Source organism: Lipotes vexillifer, unplaced genomic scaffold (assembly GCF_000442215.2).
Source record: "Lipotes vexillifer unplaced genomic scaffold, Lipotes_vexillifer_v1.1 scaffold316, whole genome shotgun sequence".
Classification (NCBI taxonomy): domain Eukaryota; kingdom Metazoa; phylum Chordata; class Mammalia; order Artiodactyla; family Lipotidae; genus Lipotes; species Lipotes vexillifer.
This window is the reverse complement of record NW_006780802.1, coordinates 909615-931245: the sequence shown is the minus strand read 5'-3', so window position 1 is coordinate 931245 and position 21631 is coordinate 909615. Positions and strand designations below refer to the sequence as shown.

The window sequence follows — 21631 nt, the reverse complement described above, 5'->3', positions numbered from 1 at the left end:
TTGCTTAAGATTAGAATGTGTTTCATAAACTATGGCACATTATTAGTCTTTTATAAACTGAATACAGATGTAAATGTTAGCATATCTGAAATGGATATACATATGGAGTTGAATCACATTAAAGACATATTTTAAAACAATTGTGAATTATAAAATGTTTTTATATGCTCCCACCTTTCATTTTTTTCTGAAGCACCAAGTTTTGATACATCCACAGTCTTGCCACCTGTCTTTTTTTTCTTTTCTCTCTTTTTTCTACTAAGCAGTTCATCCTTAATGTGGAAAAAATTATGGTTACAGGTTATCATTAACATGTACTCTTCAAATGTTATCAAGAGTCTTCTGTGAAGGGTAAACATTATAGAAGAACATTTATGCAAATGTATGTAGGGTCCAACATGATTAAGTAAAATCATCAATCTTTAACAATAACTGTTGCCATGGTAACCAGTCCTTAAACACACATGACAGTCCTTAAAAAGCACTGTCAGTCATGTGTATCTCCATAGCAATCAAAGTTTTCTAAGAAGAGAAGGCATTCAACTTACTTTTTCTCATTCATCCAACTTTAATAATGTCACTTCAAAAAGAATGAGTAAACAGATGCTAATTCATGAATACTGATAAATATGTTTATCTTTAGCATATAAATAAAAGCCCATAGCAGAATAAACTATGTAGTAGTATATTAGGCTAAGAAAAATGTAATATTTTTTAACCAACTGATCTCTGAAATTATAAAATTATACTCATTTCAAGTTTTACTGAGTTAAAAGCTTTTAAAATAATCATTCTTTATATAAGGGCCTGTGACACAAAAATTTCTAAAATCATTTTACATAAAAAATATGTATATCTGGAAGGTGACAATTAAGAAAACATAGCTCTACCTTCTAATTTTCAGCTAGATATTTGAGCCTTCACAAAATTTTGTAACAAACTCAAATGCCACATTTTTAAAAAGAAACATTTTCTTCTTATGTCATGGATTCTTGAAATAGAAACATATCAAATACTAAATGCTGAGTACAAAAAATATTAGAATAAGGAGTATATACAGAAAAGTTGAAATTTTTATCAGTTGAAAAAATAAATGTCTGAAATTCCATATAAAATTAAGGAGGCTAGATCATTTGATTTATTACCAGTACTTACCAGTTGTTTTTCCAGGTAGATTGACCAAACCACAGCATAATGACCCACTGTGAGAATTATGAACAAAAGTAATGCCAGCTCAGCATTGCTCATTTTTCTCACCCGCCTGTAGTAGAATACAGGCTGTCGCCAATCTGGAAGTCCATTGATCAGAATATCATCATACCTACAGCAGCAAATATAACAGTTTTTCATAGGGAGTTTAAAATAAAAACAAAAAACTTTATTTGTACTTATATGTAAAAAGAGGAAAGAGAAAAGAATTTCTCCAGAAGAGATAACATTTATATAGATTATCAGCACTACAACGGCCTATAAATCAAAACATTGTATCCAATCACAGACAGCCTTCAAAAAGGCACACAGTGAGCTGCTGTGGATCCCAGACCCTGTGTGTTTAAACCCCAGTGATGTGACTCCTGTAATGGCAGCTAGGCTGAAGGAGCCAGAGTCCACCTCTCCACTGCAGGCTGCAGAGGGGCCCCGCCATGAAAGTCAGCAACAAGAGGAAGGCTCTCAACGGGAGAAAATCAAGATAAGAGCTCTATTTGCTACCATGAATTATATATTAATGGAATCAAAATCAGGATAAATTTTCTAGTCAGTGCTTTTATTTCCACCCCTTTACAAGGGTTCAAGGTTGAAATATTTATCATTTTATCAAAGCTTCTTAATGACATAAAGAGCCTATAAAATGAGCACTTTTAAACTTTATGTTGGTCACATTCCTTTAGAGAATAAAAAATTCCCAAATTAGGAGATGTGGAAACAACCAATTTCTCGATAAAACTGTTTATTTGTAAACATTTAAGTGGCAATTTCCTCATTTTTTTGGCTTTGCTGAAAGGGAAGAACATAACAAATAACAGCTTTCCTAGTGATGCATTTTAAATCTGCTTTCTTTAGAAGGAAATCTCAACTGAATTTAAATTTACCCATCAGACAGTTATTGAGGCATATATTTTTAAGGTTAAAAATCAGGAATAACATGATTGTAAAACTCAAAATGGTCACACACAATGTTCAAAACACACAACCTGTTAATCTTAGTTCAACACAACTCATTAAATATTCTAATCACACTATTTCCAGAATTAAGTCTTCACTGAAAGGCCTAATTTGGTGCAACACATTGACCAAAATATTTTAATTAAAAATATTCTGAGTTAGTCGCAGGCCTAATTACAGGAATAGAAATAGGGCCTATATTGTCAGGCAGGTCAGTAGAACTCAGTAGTAGGTTTTTCTCAAGTAAATTGACCGATCTAGGAATAATAGCGCAGCTGCTAAACTGCCAGTCTTGACATGTAAATCAATTTAAATGCAACAACTGCAGTAGCTACTTTGATAGTTATTAAATTGATACCTTGGAGATATGCTTAAAAAAATAAACCAGAGGATTTATTACAGGCAACTTCTTTTTTCGGTACAAAAAATATTGGTTATAAATTCAAAATATATTTTATCAGGCTATCTAGAAAACGTGACTTTTAGGATCAACTTAGATTATTAATAATAATGGCAGATCAGAATAACCAATGTTCAAAGCAAAGGACATTAGTGGTACTAAACTCTTAAAGGCAGGCAAATTGTGCAGTATACAAGAACCTGCTAATTAAAATATGGCTGTGTAGTAGCTGGGCCAAAGTTTGATGTTAAATATTCCTTTTCAATATTTACATAGCAATTCTTGAACACTAATATCAAGACATAATAACACGATTTCATCAAAAGTTATCATTCCTGTCCAAAAAATTTATCTTTAAATCTATTTCTGTAAAAACTGACTCATTTTAGATTAGAAATGGATTGGCAAAAAGGTTTCAAGTGGTATAATGCAAGATTACAACATCTGAAGTCCAATGAATGAAGTCCTGAATTTATTCTGAATCTACATTCTACTTCAGATTTGTTGAGGAAAAAAGGCGGAATATAAAAATAATTATTTTCAGCTAATCTCTCCCATGAAATAACTTCAAGTAGAAAGTGTGGCTATTAATAAAGAACATCTAAGAAAGTGGCGACAATTCCTTAAGAGCATTGCTAAGTGTTAAATTTGTTTTAGATCTAAACTGTACTGGAAGAAAACCCAGCTGAGCTCATAGCTGCGAATCTCGTATCAAATATTTTATCACCATCATCTTTGAAATGCTATGTGTCTGTTAATAGCTACTATTTTCTACCCCACATATAAATTGTTAGTGCACAGCTAAATTCAAGATAGCAAAACCTTATGCACTGAACACATTAAACAAAACTAGGTATTTACTAGGCTACGTCTGCCACTCTAAACAACAGTCTCCAAGGATTAAGCTTACAATCAATGCTCTATTGATTTTACTATCAATGAACATTATGGCTCACACGACTGGCCATTTTAAGGGAAGATAGCTTCTATTATAGTTCACTTTTTAGAATATATGCTGTTAAAAGATAAATCACTGCTTTCCTGAAACACTGAAAAAATAAAGATATTTCTTAAAATATACACAGACATTATATTCATAAGTTATTTAAGAAAAAAATGTTGTGTTGACAACATATAAAATTTAAAACATCACTGTTATGCCTTTTCTATATTTAACACATAACACTGTTAAAATAATTAAGTTCATACAAACTGCTCTTAACAATTTGTTAAAATCAGAATAGGCATGAATATTACAAGAAATTACAAAAGTAATTACAATATTACAAGAAATTCAATATTACAAGAAATTACAAAAGTAATTACAATATTACAAGAAAATACAAAAGTAAATTTCTATGATAAAAATATCACTAATGTAAAAAATCATATGGAGCTATTAATTAGAAATTAAAACATTCATCAATTCTACATATGGCCTATTACATGTTTACATCATTTGATTTTCTTAAAATGCCCATGATGAACATAATAATGGTTACATAATTATGTGAGTTCCATTCTATAGCCTGCAATTCATCAAATATATTTAGCCTAATACAAACATTGGAAAGTAAATTTAAAAATGTTTAAATTACCAGAAGAAAAGAAAGTATGTAAATTTAAAATATTATTAGCATGCTTTGAAGAATAAAATAGTAACTATGAAATTAAAATAGAAAACATGTATATTATGAAAATGAATATTGAAATAATTCTAGCATTTGCCTAAATTGTGAATCTCCCATTGTAAAATGTTAGAATTTTTAGCTTAAAAGAGTAACAACATCTACTTAGGTCACATACTGAAACTTAAGAATAAAAATTAATTGTACAAAGATCATAAACAGGAAACAAGCTTAAATTAATTGATCTTACTCTCCTTTATAAAATGTAAATATGTGCCAAAAATTGTGGTACACAGCACTTTATATAATGTATATAATATGTGTCTTATAATATCTCCTAATTAGGGAAGGTACTAAGATAGATTTCTTATTCTCAGGTTAATGTTTATTTTTATTCAAACACACCTGTAATCAAATTTACAATAAGGAGGTAATGGATTTGTAAAAGTTTCACAAATTAAAGCTGAGAAAACTATACTTTCCATTGGATTTGTATATAAAATGTGACTTTACTTCGTAAACTAAAAAAATACACTGAACTTTTACAAATATAGTACCATAAAATAGACAAAAAAATTTTAAGTTGCACAAGAGGGTTAGCAGAATACTGGTAAAATTTTAAAATAGATTTTAAACAAAAGTAAATATACTAATATTACTAAAGCACAATCTAGTGTATATATGTAGTGATTAGGATCTACTCAGTACTTTATTCCAGCTAACACTCAGGGCACTTGGATAGAAATTTATGTCAGAACATAGCTGAGCTGCTATTTCCTAAAATAATCAAGTTACCTAAGGAGTTCAGAAGACTTCTATATTTATCTCCCTTACGTGAACGAGGAAAACTTTTTTCATGCTATAGTCTATGCCTTTGGGAGGAAAAAAAAGCTTAAAAGTTTATTCACAATTATACTTCTAGGAATCTACGCAAGAGAAATGAAAAATATCCATTCACACAGACTTGTGTGTGATAATTCACAGCAGTGTTGTTCATCATAGCCAAAAAGTGGAGACAACCTCAAGGTCTACCAGTTGGTGAATGGATAAACAAAAGTGGAATGTGGAATACTATTCAGCAATAAAAAAGAATGAACTACTGGTATATGCTGCAATATGGATGTACCTCAAAAACATGTTGATAATAGAAAGAAGTCAGATGCAAAAGACTACATATTAGATGATTTCATTAATATGAAGTGTCCAGAAAAAAACACATTTATAGACACATAAAGGAGATCAGTGATTGCCTGGGGCTGGGATCAGAATGGGAAATGCCTGCAAATGGACTTGAGGGAATGTTCTGAGGTGACAGAAATGGTCTAACACTGGTTGTGGTTTGCACAACTCTGTAACTTTACTAAAAATCATAGAATTGTACACTTAAAATAGGTAATTTTACTAAAAATCATGGAATTGTACACTTAAAATAGGTAACTTTTATGGTATGCAAATTATACCTAAATAAGGCTGTTTAAAAAAATAAAATTTGCCTATTCCTTAAAAAAAAAAGGTTACCCAGTTTGTTATTTTACCTATTTCAATGCTATTCTCTTTTCTACCAAATTTTTTTAAATGCACCTGATTTCAGTGAAAATACAATTATTTGTAAGGGAAATAAATAGATAAAAATGTCTATGACAATTTTCCAAATTACAAATTCCTGGAAGGTTACACATTACTTAATGAATATTTATAATAAATAATTGTGATACCAAAGAGCACTTTTAAATAACAGTATAAGACAATCTTCTTTCCGAAGATAAAACTATGTTTTGTTTTGTTTTTTCTAAAGGAATTATAAACATTAGATAATTGTCTGTAGAGGTGCATTTCTCCTACATGTTTAAATACTCATAGGTCACCCGGCCTCAGGCGCAAGCTTTAGAGGAATGATTCTCAGCTTGATTAGCTAAGACTTTTGCCTCAAGGAAAACCAGTTACCAAAGAGTTACTTGTGCCTCAAGGGGTATAAATACTACAGCTGTTTGTGTAACTGTCAGATCCATTTTTTTCTACTAACACTCTACAATAAATGCAAAGGAAACTAATCCTAAAAAGAAAATGTTAGGTGAGTCTATGTTAATGAAGAAACAATTTTTACATGAGAAGTGATTTGTTCTGAAAAGATATAAATAATTTCGGTAATTGGAAGAAATTGTTACAAAGTTTACTGACTTTTAAAATAACAACAAACAAAAAGGCAAAATCTGATGCCAAAGATGTAGAGAGACTAAATAAAGCTATCTTTACAGACACGTTCTTGATGTGTGAAACAAAACTAGGGGCTCAGTGAGAGAAACCAACTAGAAAATATGCACAGAATGACCAACACTTCTTTCAACACACTCGTAGGACTCTTTCAACACTATGGATTATCTCAAACCAGAGGAATGTCTGCTATGGTATCTGGACCAATGCCAGCCCCTTATTATAAAGCAAAGAACTCTTCAAGAGAATATACTGAGTCCTTGCTTTGCAATCTGACAAACTGAGGTATTCAAATTAAAGAGTTAAGATGAGAACCAAGAGTGGCAGCTGACATTGTAGGATACAGAATAATTCCAGGTAATACATTTGAAGAAAGATTCAGGTCACATTGCATACTTTTTTGGATTGTCTTTTAAGATATATTAGCCTCCATAGAGAGATACAGATATTCAGGCTGGCGTTAGCCTAAAATCTCAAATACCTACTTTTTTCTTTAAAGGTACTCTTACTGTAAAGCACTGTTTTCAAACTACAGATTGTAGCTCACTAATATCTCCTGAAACCAACTTAGTGGACCACAATCAGCATTGTTTTTAAAAAGAAAGAAGACTGGTCTAGACTAGCCTAGAATAGAAAACATCAGTCTGTTTCACACACAATAAGAAGTGTTTTGTCAAATTTTTGTTTCAGTTGTGTCTGTGTGTGTGTGTGTGTGTGTGTGTGTCCTGAGGCATGATGCAAAATGTATTTCTTACCGTGGGTCTGACTTAAAGAAACTCTGCGGAAGAGCAGAGGAAGGGGGTCTCTCTGCAATCTCCTCTTAAGTCACTAGCATATAAACCACTGTATAAATACATTACTACTCTGCTGAAAAAGGCCCAGAGAAGTCTCAAAGTGAGGGGCCTGCCTCTTCTCTGACGTTCGACCCTAAACACAGAATCACTGGAGCAGAAGAAGGGAAGGGATGGAGGCAAAAGAAACAGGAGAAAGAAGCAAATATTTTTCTTCTACTCCTATCTTCTACAGATCTATACAAGTCTGTTCTCTCACTCACAAATTGGGTTTATTATTTTGAGGATGAGGAAACACCAAGAAATGGTAATAACTTGAATACCACTAATCGCCTAATTGCAAAACATTTAAGAAACAGAGGGGGGAAAAAAGCCCCCCAGGCGCAGATAGGAGCAATTACTGATATATCAAAAATGAATAGGCATTTGTTTGAAGTCAAGTGGAATTTTATTTCCCAGAGCATAGATACTCATGTTAAAAATATTAGCTAATGAAGCCATGATCCTGAAGTCTGTAAGTACTGAATCAACCTAGTGAATATTTTCAATAGAAATTAACTATCCTATAAACATACATTTTAAAAACAATGCAATCTTGAAAGGAATGAAAATAAAATACTAACATAATAAAATGTTTAACGAGACAATTCTCTCCTTTATAAACTGAGACATCAAAGTATAACGTCTTAATTCAAAAGCAGATGAACACTCACCTCTGCCTTCGTTCATCATCCTTTAAAACTTCATAAATGGCCACCAACTAAAACAAAAGCATTACTTTAAAAATAATCTCAACTGTAGGAAATCACTTAGGGAGACGAACACACTATAATTCACATGCAAAAACCCCATGCACTCATATATACAATGAACAGATAAAATCTTAATTATAAGTAACATTTTACGGTTTTGGTAGCACCTTAAGAGGTTAAAAAAGGCTTGATACCAAAATCTTTTTGAAAGATGCAAAACTAATAATTATCTTAACATGTGATTTTTAAAAGCAAAAACTGTAATTTAGACAAGAAAATTATGACAATTATGACCCCCCAAAAATTTAGAGATTCTAATATAAAAAAATGTTGGTAAAAGCATATTTTGTAAAAAACTGAATAAATACGTATACATTATATTTTGAAACTACAATCTCATTTTAAATGGAAATATTCTACGTGTAGGTTACTGTTTCTACCATAAACATTTATTTATAAATTATCACAAAAATACATATACAATAACAGCATATTTCACTTACTTGTCTAAACTGAGTTTCTGCATTTTCATCTTTATTCTTGTCTGGATGCAAAGTTAGTGAAAGCTTACGATATGCTTTTCTGATGTCTGCAGATGAAGCATCCTGGGGGGGGGGAGGGGAAAAACACAAAGCAAACTTTGTCAGTAAAAGAAATTCCCAGAACCTTGTTAAGATCTGAGAAGACAGCCAACCAAGTGCAGGACCCCAGGCAATGTAATTTGAGCAATCAGTCTTAACAACCAGGCTATGCAACTAGCCTGACCCACATGACTGAACAATTATTCAATCTAATTTGGCTCTCCTCTTAACTTTTCATTACCATACATTCATTTAAAGAAGACAGTATTTGGCAAAACTTTTCAAACACTTGCCTTCCTAAAATTAACCAATAAATCTTTTTCAGTAATTAAGAGATCAAAAAGAAACAAATTAAAAATTAATACATCCGTGTGCCTTCAAGGAAGGTCTTTATTTATCTGAGAATCCTAAAGCCAATGTCTGAAGCCCAGGCTTACCGTATGTGGTTGCTTCATTGCTATTTCTATTGAATTTACCATGAAGCAACAACCTATGGAATCTCAATTTCACATGTCAAAAAAGTATGCCTATTTGAAGGCAGTTAACTTTGTATTTACCCAAAATAATTATAATTACAAATAGTTATGTATATTGTCCTTAACTTTTTTTTTTTAGTACTTTATAGGTTATTTTCAATGCTGTCCAGTTTCCATAGTCTGATTTGCAGAAATAAATTTGCCCACTATTTATGTATTACTAACATACTTTAAATATATTTTAAAAGGTCACAATAGTTGAGGAAAAGTACTTTGGATTAAGTGGATATTAAAGCTGAATTTTGTGTAATCCCGTGTGTACATGTAAACTCAGAGAACATCATTTTACATGGCCAGTAAAAAATACGTGACAATAACAAAGAACACACTGTTAAGTTGGGTATAAAACTTGATCTTGGGGCTTCCCTGGTGGGGCAGTGGTTGGGAGTCCGCCTGCCGGTGCAGGGGACGCGGGTTCGTGCCCCGGTCCGGGAGGATCCCACGTGCCGCGGAGCGGCTGGGCCTGTGAGCCATGGCCGCTGAGCCTGCGTGTCTGGAGCCTGTGCTCTGCAGCGGGAGAGGCCACAGCAGTGAGAGGCCCGCGTACCGCAAAAAAAACAGAAACAAACAACAAAAAAACTTGATCTTCACTAAATTTAAAAGTTATTGCAAAAACTAACATTCATAGTGGGGCAGAATGAGGATAAAGTTGCTTATTAAATTTTATCTTGATTTTTAGCTGAGTATTTGTTCAATTAATTCCTAAAACTGATTTACTAAAAAGTTCAAATGACTAAAAAAACAAAACATAACAAAAGTCTGTGTACCTGGGACTAAATAGCTGTTAAAGAAACAGAGGTGGAAAAAGGCAAAGTGAGACTACAATTAGTCTGTCAAGCTCTCTTTTATAAACCAATACTTTCATTACCAATTTTCTGGGGCTTACTGCTCCAGGAAATCACTCTACTTTAAAGTTTCAACTTAGGTGTGAATATTTTTCTGACTTGTGGAGGGCTGAGGAGCTATAAAATTAGCAGAGTAAGTTTCGCAGGTAATATGGTTATAATTTCCATTCTCATTTGCTCAATGGAATTGATGTGTTCCTTATACTTAAATGATAGGTAGCATGTAGCAGAAAAGGATGATTATTTACTGAAACTCTGTGATGGAGATTCTGTTGAGCAAAGAGGCCAAGTGTCAAATGAATTCTCATTCCCTAATTGGGACTTTAATTTTAGATTTTATTAAATTGGGACTATATCACAGAGAAATTCCAAAAGTAGATTTCTTACAAAATAAGAGTGTATGTATTTGATTATGTTACAAAATTAATACATGCTCATTATGGAACATCTATGACTTACGTAACAGTCACCTAAGACATTTCCCTCCTTCCAGTCTTGGCAAGCTGACCCCAATCCTCCATTTTTCTGCCGCAGTATATACTGTAAGGGTGAATGTGGCCAGATGGCTCTCCTATTTCAAACCCTTCAGTAATGCCCAAGAACCTTCATCATCTGTCTTTTACAGTCTTTTTAGCTTTATATCCCACTATCTTGGTCCATCCTCCTTGTCCCCCAAACCATCACACGATATGATGCTGTTCTCCAACTTTATGCTTTTGTTTTGCATCCAGCTGTAGATATAGACAGTTCTCTCCTGACTTAGAAATGGGCCTCTCAGGCCACACAGAAATACTGCCTATTTTCCTCTTGAGAATCTACCCAGTAGGTTTATTTCACTAATAAGTGGAAAGAACTTATTAGTTTCATGCTAAGTGGACAGAACTGAAAAACTCAGAGGTTTTCCTATCTAAAAGACATGCTCTAGACAAGTTGCACCTCAAACTAGCTTATGTATGTATTAAATTTTAGTTAATTACTTAATGAATCTTAACTTATTTTATTCTCATAACAAAGCTATAAGTATAGTTGTTAGTAGGCCCATTTTACTGATGAGGTAAGTGAAGAAAAAAGAAGTAATTTGCTCAAGTTCATACTACTGGCAAATAGAGGAAAACAGAATTCAAACCCAGAAAATATTGCACCAGAATCATAGCTCTTATGTTGATTCTTTAGATTCAGTTAGTTGATTTCATCTGAGCCACTTCACAAGGGCTAAAGCTTTTGGGAAGGCAGTGAGAACAACTGCAACAATCCTATTGAGCTGATAAACTATGTGGAAAACATCCACATAACTACAATGGAATATGGTCAACTGCAGTTTTAATGGTAAAGATCCTGATATATGTTGGCTTTTACGGCACATTTTACATTGTATTTCTACTAGAGACCTGAATGTTAGAACATTCATCTCACATACACAGTAAATTAGACATTTTATCTCTCTGGCTTCCAGAGAAACATTTTTGATAGGACTATGGGTGAACTGGCCATCTTTAACACTGTTGACATCAGGAGATATACAGGGTTCAACTGCCAGAATTCTTTTCCTTCTAAATGTGATATGGCTTTTTGGCAAGCTGGACATGAATTATCATAATACTTGGATGACCTCTGTAAAGAAGAGATATATGGTCATTCTTTTGGGGTTTTTTTGGGGGGGGGGGCTGTGCCACACAGCATGTGGGATCTTAGTTCCCTGACCAGGGATCAAACCTGTGCCTCCTGCATTGGAAGTGCAGAGTCTTAACCACTGGACCACCAGGGAAGTCCCTGGTCATCCTTTATTAAAAAAAAACCCCAAAACCACAACAACAACCTATGAAAATAATATGTTTGTCAAAATTGAAAAAAATGTGATGAGACATCAATGAAAGTGGCAGGGTAGGGAACTCCAAGGGCCTGTCCCTGAAGAGAAACAGCAAAACCTGTCAGAATCAACTTAATCTGAACTCTTCAAACTAGTCAAAGGATTCCAGCAATCAGTCAAACACTTAGTCAAGCAAAAGGTAGCTAATTTGCAGTAAGGGTCATGAAGATGCCAATCTGAGTTACTGGTGTGGGTTCCTAGTGTTAGAGTAAGCAAAGTGGACTTTGTCCTCCAAGAACTGTGGCTGCTTGTTCTGGCCTGTCTTTTGGTTCCCTGACAGACTGTGTAAAGGGCTTACCTTTATTTTACCAAGCTCAGATCTCTCCCAGTACAGAGAGGCAACTGTTCAGGAGATTTGTCAAAAACATTTAAGGGCAAATTTATCAGCAGGTGCCAAATGAGGCAAGGAATGGCAGCTGGGGTAAACAATAGACACATCAAAAAGCTTAGGAGAGGGCTTCCCTGGTGGCGCAGTGGTTGAGAGTCCGCCTGCCGATGCAGGGGACACGGGCTCGTGCCCTGGTCCGGGAAGATCCCACATGCCGCGGAGCGGCTGGGCCCATGAGCCATGGCCGCTGAGCCTGCACGTCCAAAGCCTGTGCTCCACAATGGAAAAGGCCACAACAGTGAGAGGCCCGCATACCGCAAAAAAAAAAAAAAAAAAAAAAAAAAAAAAAACTTAGGAGGAAAAACTGGGAAGTGAGATGCTTTGGGGAATATGGGATTTGAAATGCTCCCACCAGAAGACCCACACGTGTGTGCCCAAGGCAGAGTAGCTGCTCAAAAACACCTGAGATGGCCCTAAATTCTCACTTCTGGCTGAGCTTTAGGCTGTATACAAGCAAAATACAACAACTGAAATTTAAAAAATCACTAGAGGGGCTCAAAAGCAGATTTGAGCAGGTAGAAGAAAAAAATCTATGAACTTGAAGATAGGTCAATTGAGATTTTCCAATAAGAGGAGCAAAAAGAAGAAAAAAAATGAAGAAAAATGAACAGAGCCTAAGAGATCTGTGGGACACCACCAAGTATACCAACATACATTTAACAAGAGTCCAAGAAGGAGAATAGAGAAAAGGGCAAAAAAAAAAAAAAGACTGAAAACTTCTAAAATTTGATAGAAGACATGAATATACACATCCAAGAAATCTCAACAAATCCTAAGTAGGGGGAACACAAAGAAATCCACACCTAGAAACATTCCACTCAAACTGTTCAAAGACACAGAGAATCCTGAGAACAGCAAAGTGATTCATTATGTACAAGGAACTCTCAAAAACATTAACAGCTAATTTCTCATCAGAAGCCATGGTGGCCAGAAGTTAATAAAATGACACATTCAAAGTGCTTAAAAAAATCTGTTAAGCAAGAATTCTATATCCAACAAAGCTATTCCTCAAAAAAGAAAGAGAAATTAAGATATTCCAATTAAACAAAAGATAAGAATTCATTTCTAGTAGACTTGCTCTACAAAAAGTGCTGCAGAGAGTCCTTCAGGCTGAAAGAAAAAAATACCAGGGAGTAACTCAATTCATACAAAGAAATAAAAGAACACTGATAAAGATAACTATATAGATAAATATAAAAGTCAATATTCATGTATTTCTAATTAGTAACTCCAATTTTTTATATGATTTAAAAACAACTATTAAAGCAATAATAATGTCTTAAATGTCTTAAATGTCTATGTCTCAAATAAAATGATAATATAGATCTATGTCTATGTGCATACATGTATAAAGATGTAATCTGTGACAATAACTATATAAGGAAGGGGAACACAGCTATACAGGAGCCAAATTTTTTATACGATTGAAACTAACTTGCTATTAATTCAAACTAGATTTCTATAAATTAACGTTAATTGTAATCTCCATGGCAAACACTAAGAAAATAAAGATCTACTGTAAAAGAAACAAAAAGCAAATCAAATAGTACACTAAGAATACTGTGAACAATTGTATGCCAATTAGGAAACCCAGATGAAAGAAATTCCTAGAAACACACAAACTGACTCATGAAGAAACAGAAAAAATGAATAGACCTATAACAAGTAAAGAGATTGATCAGTTAGTAAAAACCAAAAAAATCCAATGTCCTAAAAAGAGAAGCCCGAAACCTCAAAACCAGATGACTTTCACTACTGAATTCTGTCAAACATTTGAAGAAATCACAGTCCTCTTTAAACTCTTCCAAAACAAAGAGCAGGAAGTATACCAAAACCAGAAAAACACCTCAAGAAAGAAAACTATAGATCAATATTCCTTATGAATACAGATGCAAAAATTCCTCAGCAAACTTCTAGTAAACTGAATCCAGCTGCATATAAAAAGGATTACATACCATGACCAAGTGAGATTTATCCCATGAATGCAAGGGTGTTTCAGTGCATGAAAACCAATCAATATATCATATTAATTAAATGAAGAACAAAAAACCACACAGTCATCTCAACTGACACAGAAAAAGCATATCCAACACCATTTAATAACAAAACACTCAACTAGGACTAGAAGGAAACTTTCTCAAGTTGATAAAGGGCATCTATGAAAAACCCACAGGTAACCTCCTACCTAAATGGTGAAGTCTGAAACCTTTTCCCCAAGATCAGTAGTAAGAGGGATATCTGTTCTGGCCTGAGCAATTAGTCAAGAAAAAGAAATAAAAGGCATCCAAATTAGAATGGAAGAATTAATACTCTCTGTATTCACAGATGACATGATCCTATACATGGTAAATCCTAAAGCATCACAGAACAAGTATTAGAGCTAAGAGGTAAATGTATTAAGTTGTAGGATACAAGATCAATATATAAAGATCAGCTGTATTTCTACATACTAGCAGTTAAAAATCCAAAAATGAAACTAAGAAAACAAATCCTTGACAATAGCATCAAAATGAATAAAATACTTCGGAATAAGTTTAACAAAAGAAGTGTAATATTTGTACACTATGAACTATAAAACACTGCTGAAAGAAATGAAATAAGGTCTTAATAAATAGAGAGGCAACTATGTTCATGGACTGGAAGACAATACTAAAATGGCAATAATTTGCAAGTTGATCCACAGATTCAATGCAATCCCTATCAAAATCCCACCTGGCATTTTGCAGAAATTTACATGCTTATCCTAAAATTCATAGGGAAATGCCAGGAACCCAGAATAGCTACAATACCTTGAAAACAAAGTTGGAAGATTCATATGTCCTGATTTCAAAACTTACCGCAAAGCTATAGTCATCAAGACAGTGTGGTCATGACATATGGACAGACATACAGCTCAATATAAGAATTCAGAATCCAAAAATAAACCTATTTATCTATGGTCAAATTGATTTTCAACAAGGGTGCCAACATCATTCAATACAGAAAGAACAGTCTTTTCAACAAATGATGTTGAGATAACTGGATATCCACATGCAAAAAAAAAAAAAGAAAGAAATAAGCTGGACCCTTATCTCACACGATATAAAAAAACTAACTTGAAATAAATCAAAGTCCCAAATATAAGAGCTAAAACTATAAGACTCTTAGAAGAAAACGCAGAGGTAAATCTATACAACCTTGGACTTTTACAATGGATTCTTAGCTATGATATTAAAAGAACAGGCAACAAAAGAAAAAGAAAAAATATACAAATTGTACTTAATCAGAATTTAAAACTTTGCAGCCACTGTGGAAGTTTGGTGGTTCCTTAAAAAAATAGTTACCAAATAATTATATTCCTAGGTATTTATTGAAGAGAATGAAAACTGGTGTTCAAACAAAAGCTTGTACACGAATGTCCACAGCAATACTATTCACAATAGCCAAAAAGTAGAAACAACCCAACATCCACTAACTGATGAATGGATAAACAAAATGTGGTATAGGTATATCAGTACAAAGAATATTACTCAAACATAAAAGGAATGAAGTACTGATATATGCTACAACATGAATGAATCTTGAAAACCCGATGCTAAATGAGAAAAGACACAGAAAGCCACGTATTTCATGATTCCATTTTAACTGTCCATTTGTCCTTTATGGACAAATCTACTGATACTGAAAGCAAATCAGTAGTTCCCAGGGGCTGGGGAGAGAGGGGAATGAGGAGTGACTGCTTAATACACACAGAGCTTCTTTTCAGAGTGCTGAAAATGTCCTGGAATTAGAAGATGGCTGAACAACATTGTGAATACACTAGAGATCATGGAATTGTACACTTAAAATGGTTAAAATGTTGAATTTTACGTTTCATGAATATCTCAATTTTTAAAAATTCAAACAATGCAGAATTATCTTTATTGCACGCTATGTGTTAGGCGCCATTCTAGCCACAATATGTTAATTCCCTTGATTTTTACAACCCTTGGAGATAGGTATAATTATTATCTTTATTTTAATGAGGAAACTGGGGCTTAAACTAAGGCTTAGTAATCTGCCAAAATGTTAGATAGATACTACGTAGCAGAAATTTCCTGACAGAAATTTAGTCTCACCTCCCATGCTACCTCTTGTAGAATTAAAGACTATTTTCTGCATAACCTATGGCAACTCCTTGATTATCCTCTAATGTCAGTTAAGGTATACACATTAAAATGGAGCCAGCTATCTCTGGGAGTCTGAAAAGCAGGATTAGTAGTAATCTGATATAGCTCAAACCAGAGATGTTTAAAATATATGGATTGTTCCCAGTGAACACTCTTCTAGAGGTAGATACATTAAATGAACAAATTCTTATCTAATTTACTTTTGAACAGATCTGGTAAGGATGTTAGATGTGGGACAAACCTCAGAGAAATTTTACTCGTATTCTAGATTATATTAGAATTAGTCCCTTTCCACTTACTATGATGCTTAGGATGAAGATGGGCTTGAAAATAATTAAGCCAGTTACTAGCTATGTGATTTTGGACGATTTACCTACTCTAAGTCTCAAAGTTCTCATCTATAAAATGGAAATAATAATGTTACAACACCTAAATATATATACATGTATGTAAATATATATACACACATACATATATGTACATAATGTGCTTATTATAGTATCTGGCACATAGTAGTGCTGAGTAAATGAAAACTTATAATATGTAGGCTAGAAAATCACTATTTCTCTTTCATTTTAACACTTAGCAAACCTGACTTGCAGCTTATTTGGATTTGTGCTTCAGACCGTGAGTACTAAGGAATTGAGGAGTAAAATGAATTTGGATGGTTATTTATTGATTTGACAATATTTATTGAGTACCTACTACGTACCACCATTGAGGACACAGCAGTGAACAAAATAAACCCAATCTATCCTCATAAAAGCTTTGCAAGGTAAGAACACTGAAAATTCTGTCTTAGGTGATCCAAGAGGGGTTTCTTATTTTACTTTAATCAGAGATTGGCAAACATTTTCTGTAAAGGGCCAGACAGTAAATACTGGAGGCTTTGCACGCAAAAAAGTCTCTGCTGCAATTATTCAGCTCTGCCATTGTAGTGAGAAAGCAGCCACAGACGACACATAAACAAATGGGTGTGGTGGTGATCCAGTGAAATTTTATTTTCAACAACAGTTAGTGCCTGGTTTTGGCCCATGGAGTGTAGTTTGTTGACCCCTGATTTACATCAGTGGATTGCCAATAATCTAAAACTCATTCTATTTACAGTGTCTTTGCAAATTTGAGACCCACCTATTTTTAGGTCTGCCAGGTAGTTAACAAAACAAAAATGAGAAGACCTTATACAGAATCTGACAAAAGTGTTCTTTTTTTTTTGAATTTTATTTTATTTTTTTAAACAGCAGGTTCTTATTATTCACCCATTTTACACACATCAGTGTATACATGTCAATCCCAATCGTCCAATTCAGCACGGCCACCCACACCTCCTGCTGCTTTCCCCCCTTAGTGTCCATACATTTGTTCTCTACATCTGTGTCTCAATTTCTGCCCTGCAAACCGGTTAATCTTTACCATTTTTCTAGATTCCACATATATGCGTTAATATATGATATTTGTTTTTCTCTTTCTGACTTACTTCACTCTGTATGACAGTCTCTAGACCCATCCACGTCTCAACAAATGACCCAATTTCGTTCCTTTTTATGGCTGAGTAATATTCCATCGTATATATGTACCACAACTTCTTTATCCATTCATCTGTCGATGGGCATTTAGGTTGCTTCCATGACCTGGCTACTGTAGATTGTGCTGCAATGAACACTGGGGTGTTTTTTGAACTATGGTATTCTCTGGGTATATGCCCAGTAGTGGGGTTGCTGGGTCATATGGTAAATTCTATTTTTAGTTTTGTTTTTTTTTTCGGTACGTGGGCCTCTCACTGTTGTGGCCTCTCCCGTTGCGGAGCACAGGCTCCGGATGCGCAGGCTCAGTGGCCATGGCTCACGGGCGCAGCCGCTCCGCGGCATGTGGGATCTTCCCAGACCAGGGCACAAACCCGTGTACCCTGCATTGGCAGGCAGACTCTCAACCACTGCACCACCAGGGAAGCCCTATTTTTAGTTTTCTAAGGAACCTCAATACTGTTCCCCACAGTGGCTGTATCAATTTACATTCCCACTAATGGTGCAAGAGGGTACCCTTTTCTCTACACCCTCTCCAGCATTTGTTGCTTGTAGATTTTCTGATGATGCCCATTCTAACAGGTATGAGGTGATACCTCATTGTAGTTTTGATTTGCATTTCTCTAATAATTAGTGATGCTGAGCACATTTTCATGTCCTTCTTGGTCATCTGTAAGTCTTCTTTGGAGAAATGTCTGTTTAGGTCTTCTGCCCATTTTTGGATTGGGTTGTTTGTTTAATATTGAGCTGCATGAGCTGTTTATATATTTTGGAGATTAATCCTTTGTCCGTTGATTCGTTTGCAAATATTTTCTCCCATTCTGAGGGTTATCATTTCGTCCAGTTTATGATTTCCTTTGCTGTGCAAAAGCTTTGAAGTTTCATTGGGTCCCATTTGTTTATTTTTGTTTTTATTTCCATTACTGTAGGAGGTGGATCAAAAAAGACCTTGCTGGGCTTCCCTGGTGGCGCAGTGCTTGAGAGTCCGCCTGCCGATGCAGGAGACGCGGGTTCGTGCCCCGTTTCGGGAAGATCCCACATGCCGCGGAGCGGCTGGGCCCGTGAGCCATGGCCGCTGAGCCTGCGCGTCCGGAGCCTGTGCTCCGCAAATGGGAGAGGCCACAACAGTGAGAGGCCCGCATAACGCAAGGAGAAAAAAAAAAAAAAAAAAAAAAAAAGACCTTGCTGTGATTTATGTCATAGAGTGTTCTGCCTATGTTTTCCTCTAAGAGATTTATAGGGTTCGGTCTTACATTTAGGTCTCGAATTCATTTTGAGTTTATTTTTTGTATGGTGTTAAGGAGTGTGCTAATTTCATTCTTTTACATGTAAATGTCCAGTTTTCCCAGCACCACTTATTGAAGAGGCTGTCTTTTCTCCATTGTATATCCTTGCCTCCTTTGTCATAGATTAGTTGACCATAGGTGCGTGGGTTTATCTCTGGGCTTTCTATCCTGTTCCACTCATCTACAGTTCTGTTTTTGTGCCAGTACCATACTGTCTTGATTACTGTAGCTTACAGTCTGAAGTCCAGAAGCCTGATTCCTCCAGCTTTGTTTTTCTTTCTCAAGATTGCTTTGGCTATTTGGGGTCTTTTGTGTTTCCATACAAATTGTGAAATTCTTTGTTCTAGTTCTGTGAAAAATGCCAGTGGTAGTTTGATAGGGATTGCATTGAATCTGTAGATTGCTTTGGGTAGTAGAGTCATTTTCACAATGTTGACTCTTCCAATCCAAGAACATGGTATATCTCTCCACCTATTTGTATCATCTTTAATTTCTTTCATCAGTGTCTTATAGTTTTCTGCATACAGGTCTTCTGTCTCCCTAGGTAGGTTTATTCCTAGGTATTTTATTCTTTTTGTTGCTATGGTAAATGGGAGTGTTTTCTTAATTTCACTTTCAGATTTTTCATCATTAGTGTATAGGAATGCAAGAGATTTCTGTGCATTAATTTTGTATCCTGCAACTTTACCAAATTCATTGATTAGCTCTAGTAGTTTTCTGGTGGCATCTTTCGGATTCTCTATGTATAGCATCATGTCATCTGCAAACAGTGACACTTTTACTTCTTCTTTTCCAATTTGTATTCCTTTTATTTCTTTTTCTTCTCTGATTGCCATGGCTAGGACTTCCAAAACTATGTTGAATAGTGGTGAGTGGACATCCTTGTCTTGTTCCTGATCTTAGAGGAAATGCTTTCAGGTTTTCCACCATTGAGAATGATGTTTGCTGTGGGTTTGTCATATATGGGCTTTATTATGTTGACGTAGGTTCCCTCTATGCCCACTTTCTGGAGAGTTTTTATCATAAATGGGTGTTGAATTTTGTCAAAAGCTTTTTCTGCATCTATTGAGACGATCATATAGTTTCTATTCCTCAATTTGTTAATATGGTGTATCACATTGATTGATTTGTGTACATTGAAGAATCCTTGCAACCCTGGGATAAATTCCACTTGATCATGATGTATGATCCTTTTAATGTGTTGTTGGATTCTGTTTGCTAGTATTTTGTTGAGGACTTTTGCATCTATATTCATCAGTGATACTGGTCTGTAATTTTCTTTTTTTGTAGTATCTCTGTCTAGTTTTGGTATCAGGATGAAGGTGGCCTCATAGAATGAGTTTGGGAGTGTTCCTTCCTCTGCAGTTTTTTGGAAGAGTTTGAGAAGGATGGGTGTTAGCTCTTCTCTGAATGTTTGACAGAATTCACCTGTGAAGCCATCTGGTCCTGGACCTTTGTTTGTTGGAAGATTTGTAATCACAGTTTCAATTTCATTACTTGTGATTGGTATGTTCATATTTTCTATTTCTTCCCAGTTCAGTCTTGGAAGGTTACACCTTTCTAAGAATTTGTCCATTTCTTCCAGGTTGTCCATTCTATTGGCATAGAGTTGCTTGTACTAGTCTCTTAGGATGCTTTGTATTTCTGCAGTTTCTGTTGTAACTTCTCCTTTTTCATTTCTAATTTTATTGATTTGAGTCCTCTCCCTCTTTATCTTGATGAGTCTGGCTAACGGTTTATGAATTTTGTTTATCTTCTCAAAGAATCAGCTTTTAGTTTTATTGATCTTTGCTACTGTTTTCTTTGTTTCTACTTCATTTATTTCTGCTCTGATCTTTAAGATTTCTTTCCTTCTGCTAACTTTGGGTTTTGTTTGTTCTTCTTTCTCTAGTTCCTTTAGGTATAAGGTTAGATTGTTTATTTGAGATGTTTCTGGTTTCTTGAGGTGGTTTGTATAGCTATAAACTTCCCTCTTAGAACTGCTTTTGCTGCATCCCATAGGTTTTGGATTGTCGTGTTTTCACTGTCACTTGTCTCTAGGTATTTTGTGATTTCCTCTTTGATTTAAAAATTTTTTTTTACATCTTTATCCTCTTTGATTTCTCAGTAATTGCTTGGTTATTTAGTAACGCATTGTTTAGTCTCCATGTGTTTGTGTTTTTTACGTTTTTTCTCTGTAATTGATTTCTAATCTCATAGCGTTATGGTCAGAAAAGATGCTTGATATCATTTCAATATTCTTAAATTTACTGAGGCTAAGTTGTGACTCAAGATGTGATCTATCCTGGAGAATGTTCCGTGCCCACTTGAGAAGAAAGTGTAATCCACTGTTTTGGATGGAATGTCCTATAAATATCAATTACATCTATCTGGTCTATTGTGTCATTTAAAGCTTCTGTTTCCTTATTAATTTTCTGCTTGGATGATCTGTCCACTAGTATAAGTGAGGTGTTAAAAGTCCCCCACTAGGGTTTCCCTGGTGGCGCAGTGGTTGAGAGTCCGCCTGCCGATG

At 34.8% G+C, this 21631-nt stretch overlaps 1 protein-coding gene and 1 non-coding gene across 2 annotated transcripts in view; both read right to left on the bottom strand.

The window, feature by feature from the left end:
* DNAJC1 (DnaJ heat shock protein family (Hsp40) member C1) overlaps positions 1 to 21631 on the bottom strand; it is a 196636-nt gene that overhangs the window by 116714 nt on the left and 58291 nt on the right. Inside the window, exons 2-5 of the mRNA XM_007454169.1 lie at positions 8449 to 8550; positions 7907 to 7953; positions 1156 to 1321; positions 175 to 272 (exon numbers count right to left, since the gene is read on the bottom strand). Coding sequence (XP_007454231.1) covers positions 175 to 272; positions 1156 to 1321; positions 7907 to 7953; positions 8449 to 8550 — 413 coding nt within the window. The remainder of the gene's footprint in view (positions 1 to 174; positions 273 to 1155; positions 1322 to 7906; positions 7954 to 8448; positions 8551 to 21631) is intronic.
* Positions 11600 to 11672, bottom strand: TRNAG-UCC (transfer RNA glycine (anticodon UCC)). Its single transcript has one exon. It is a non-coding gene; the product is annotated as a tRNA-Gly (tRNA).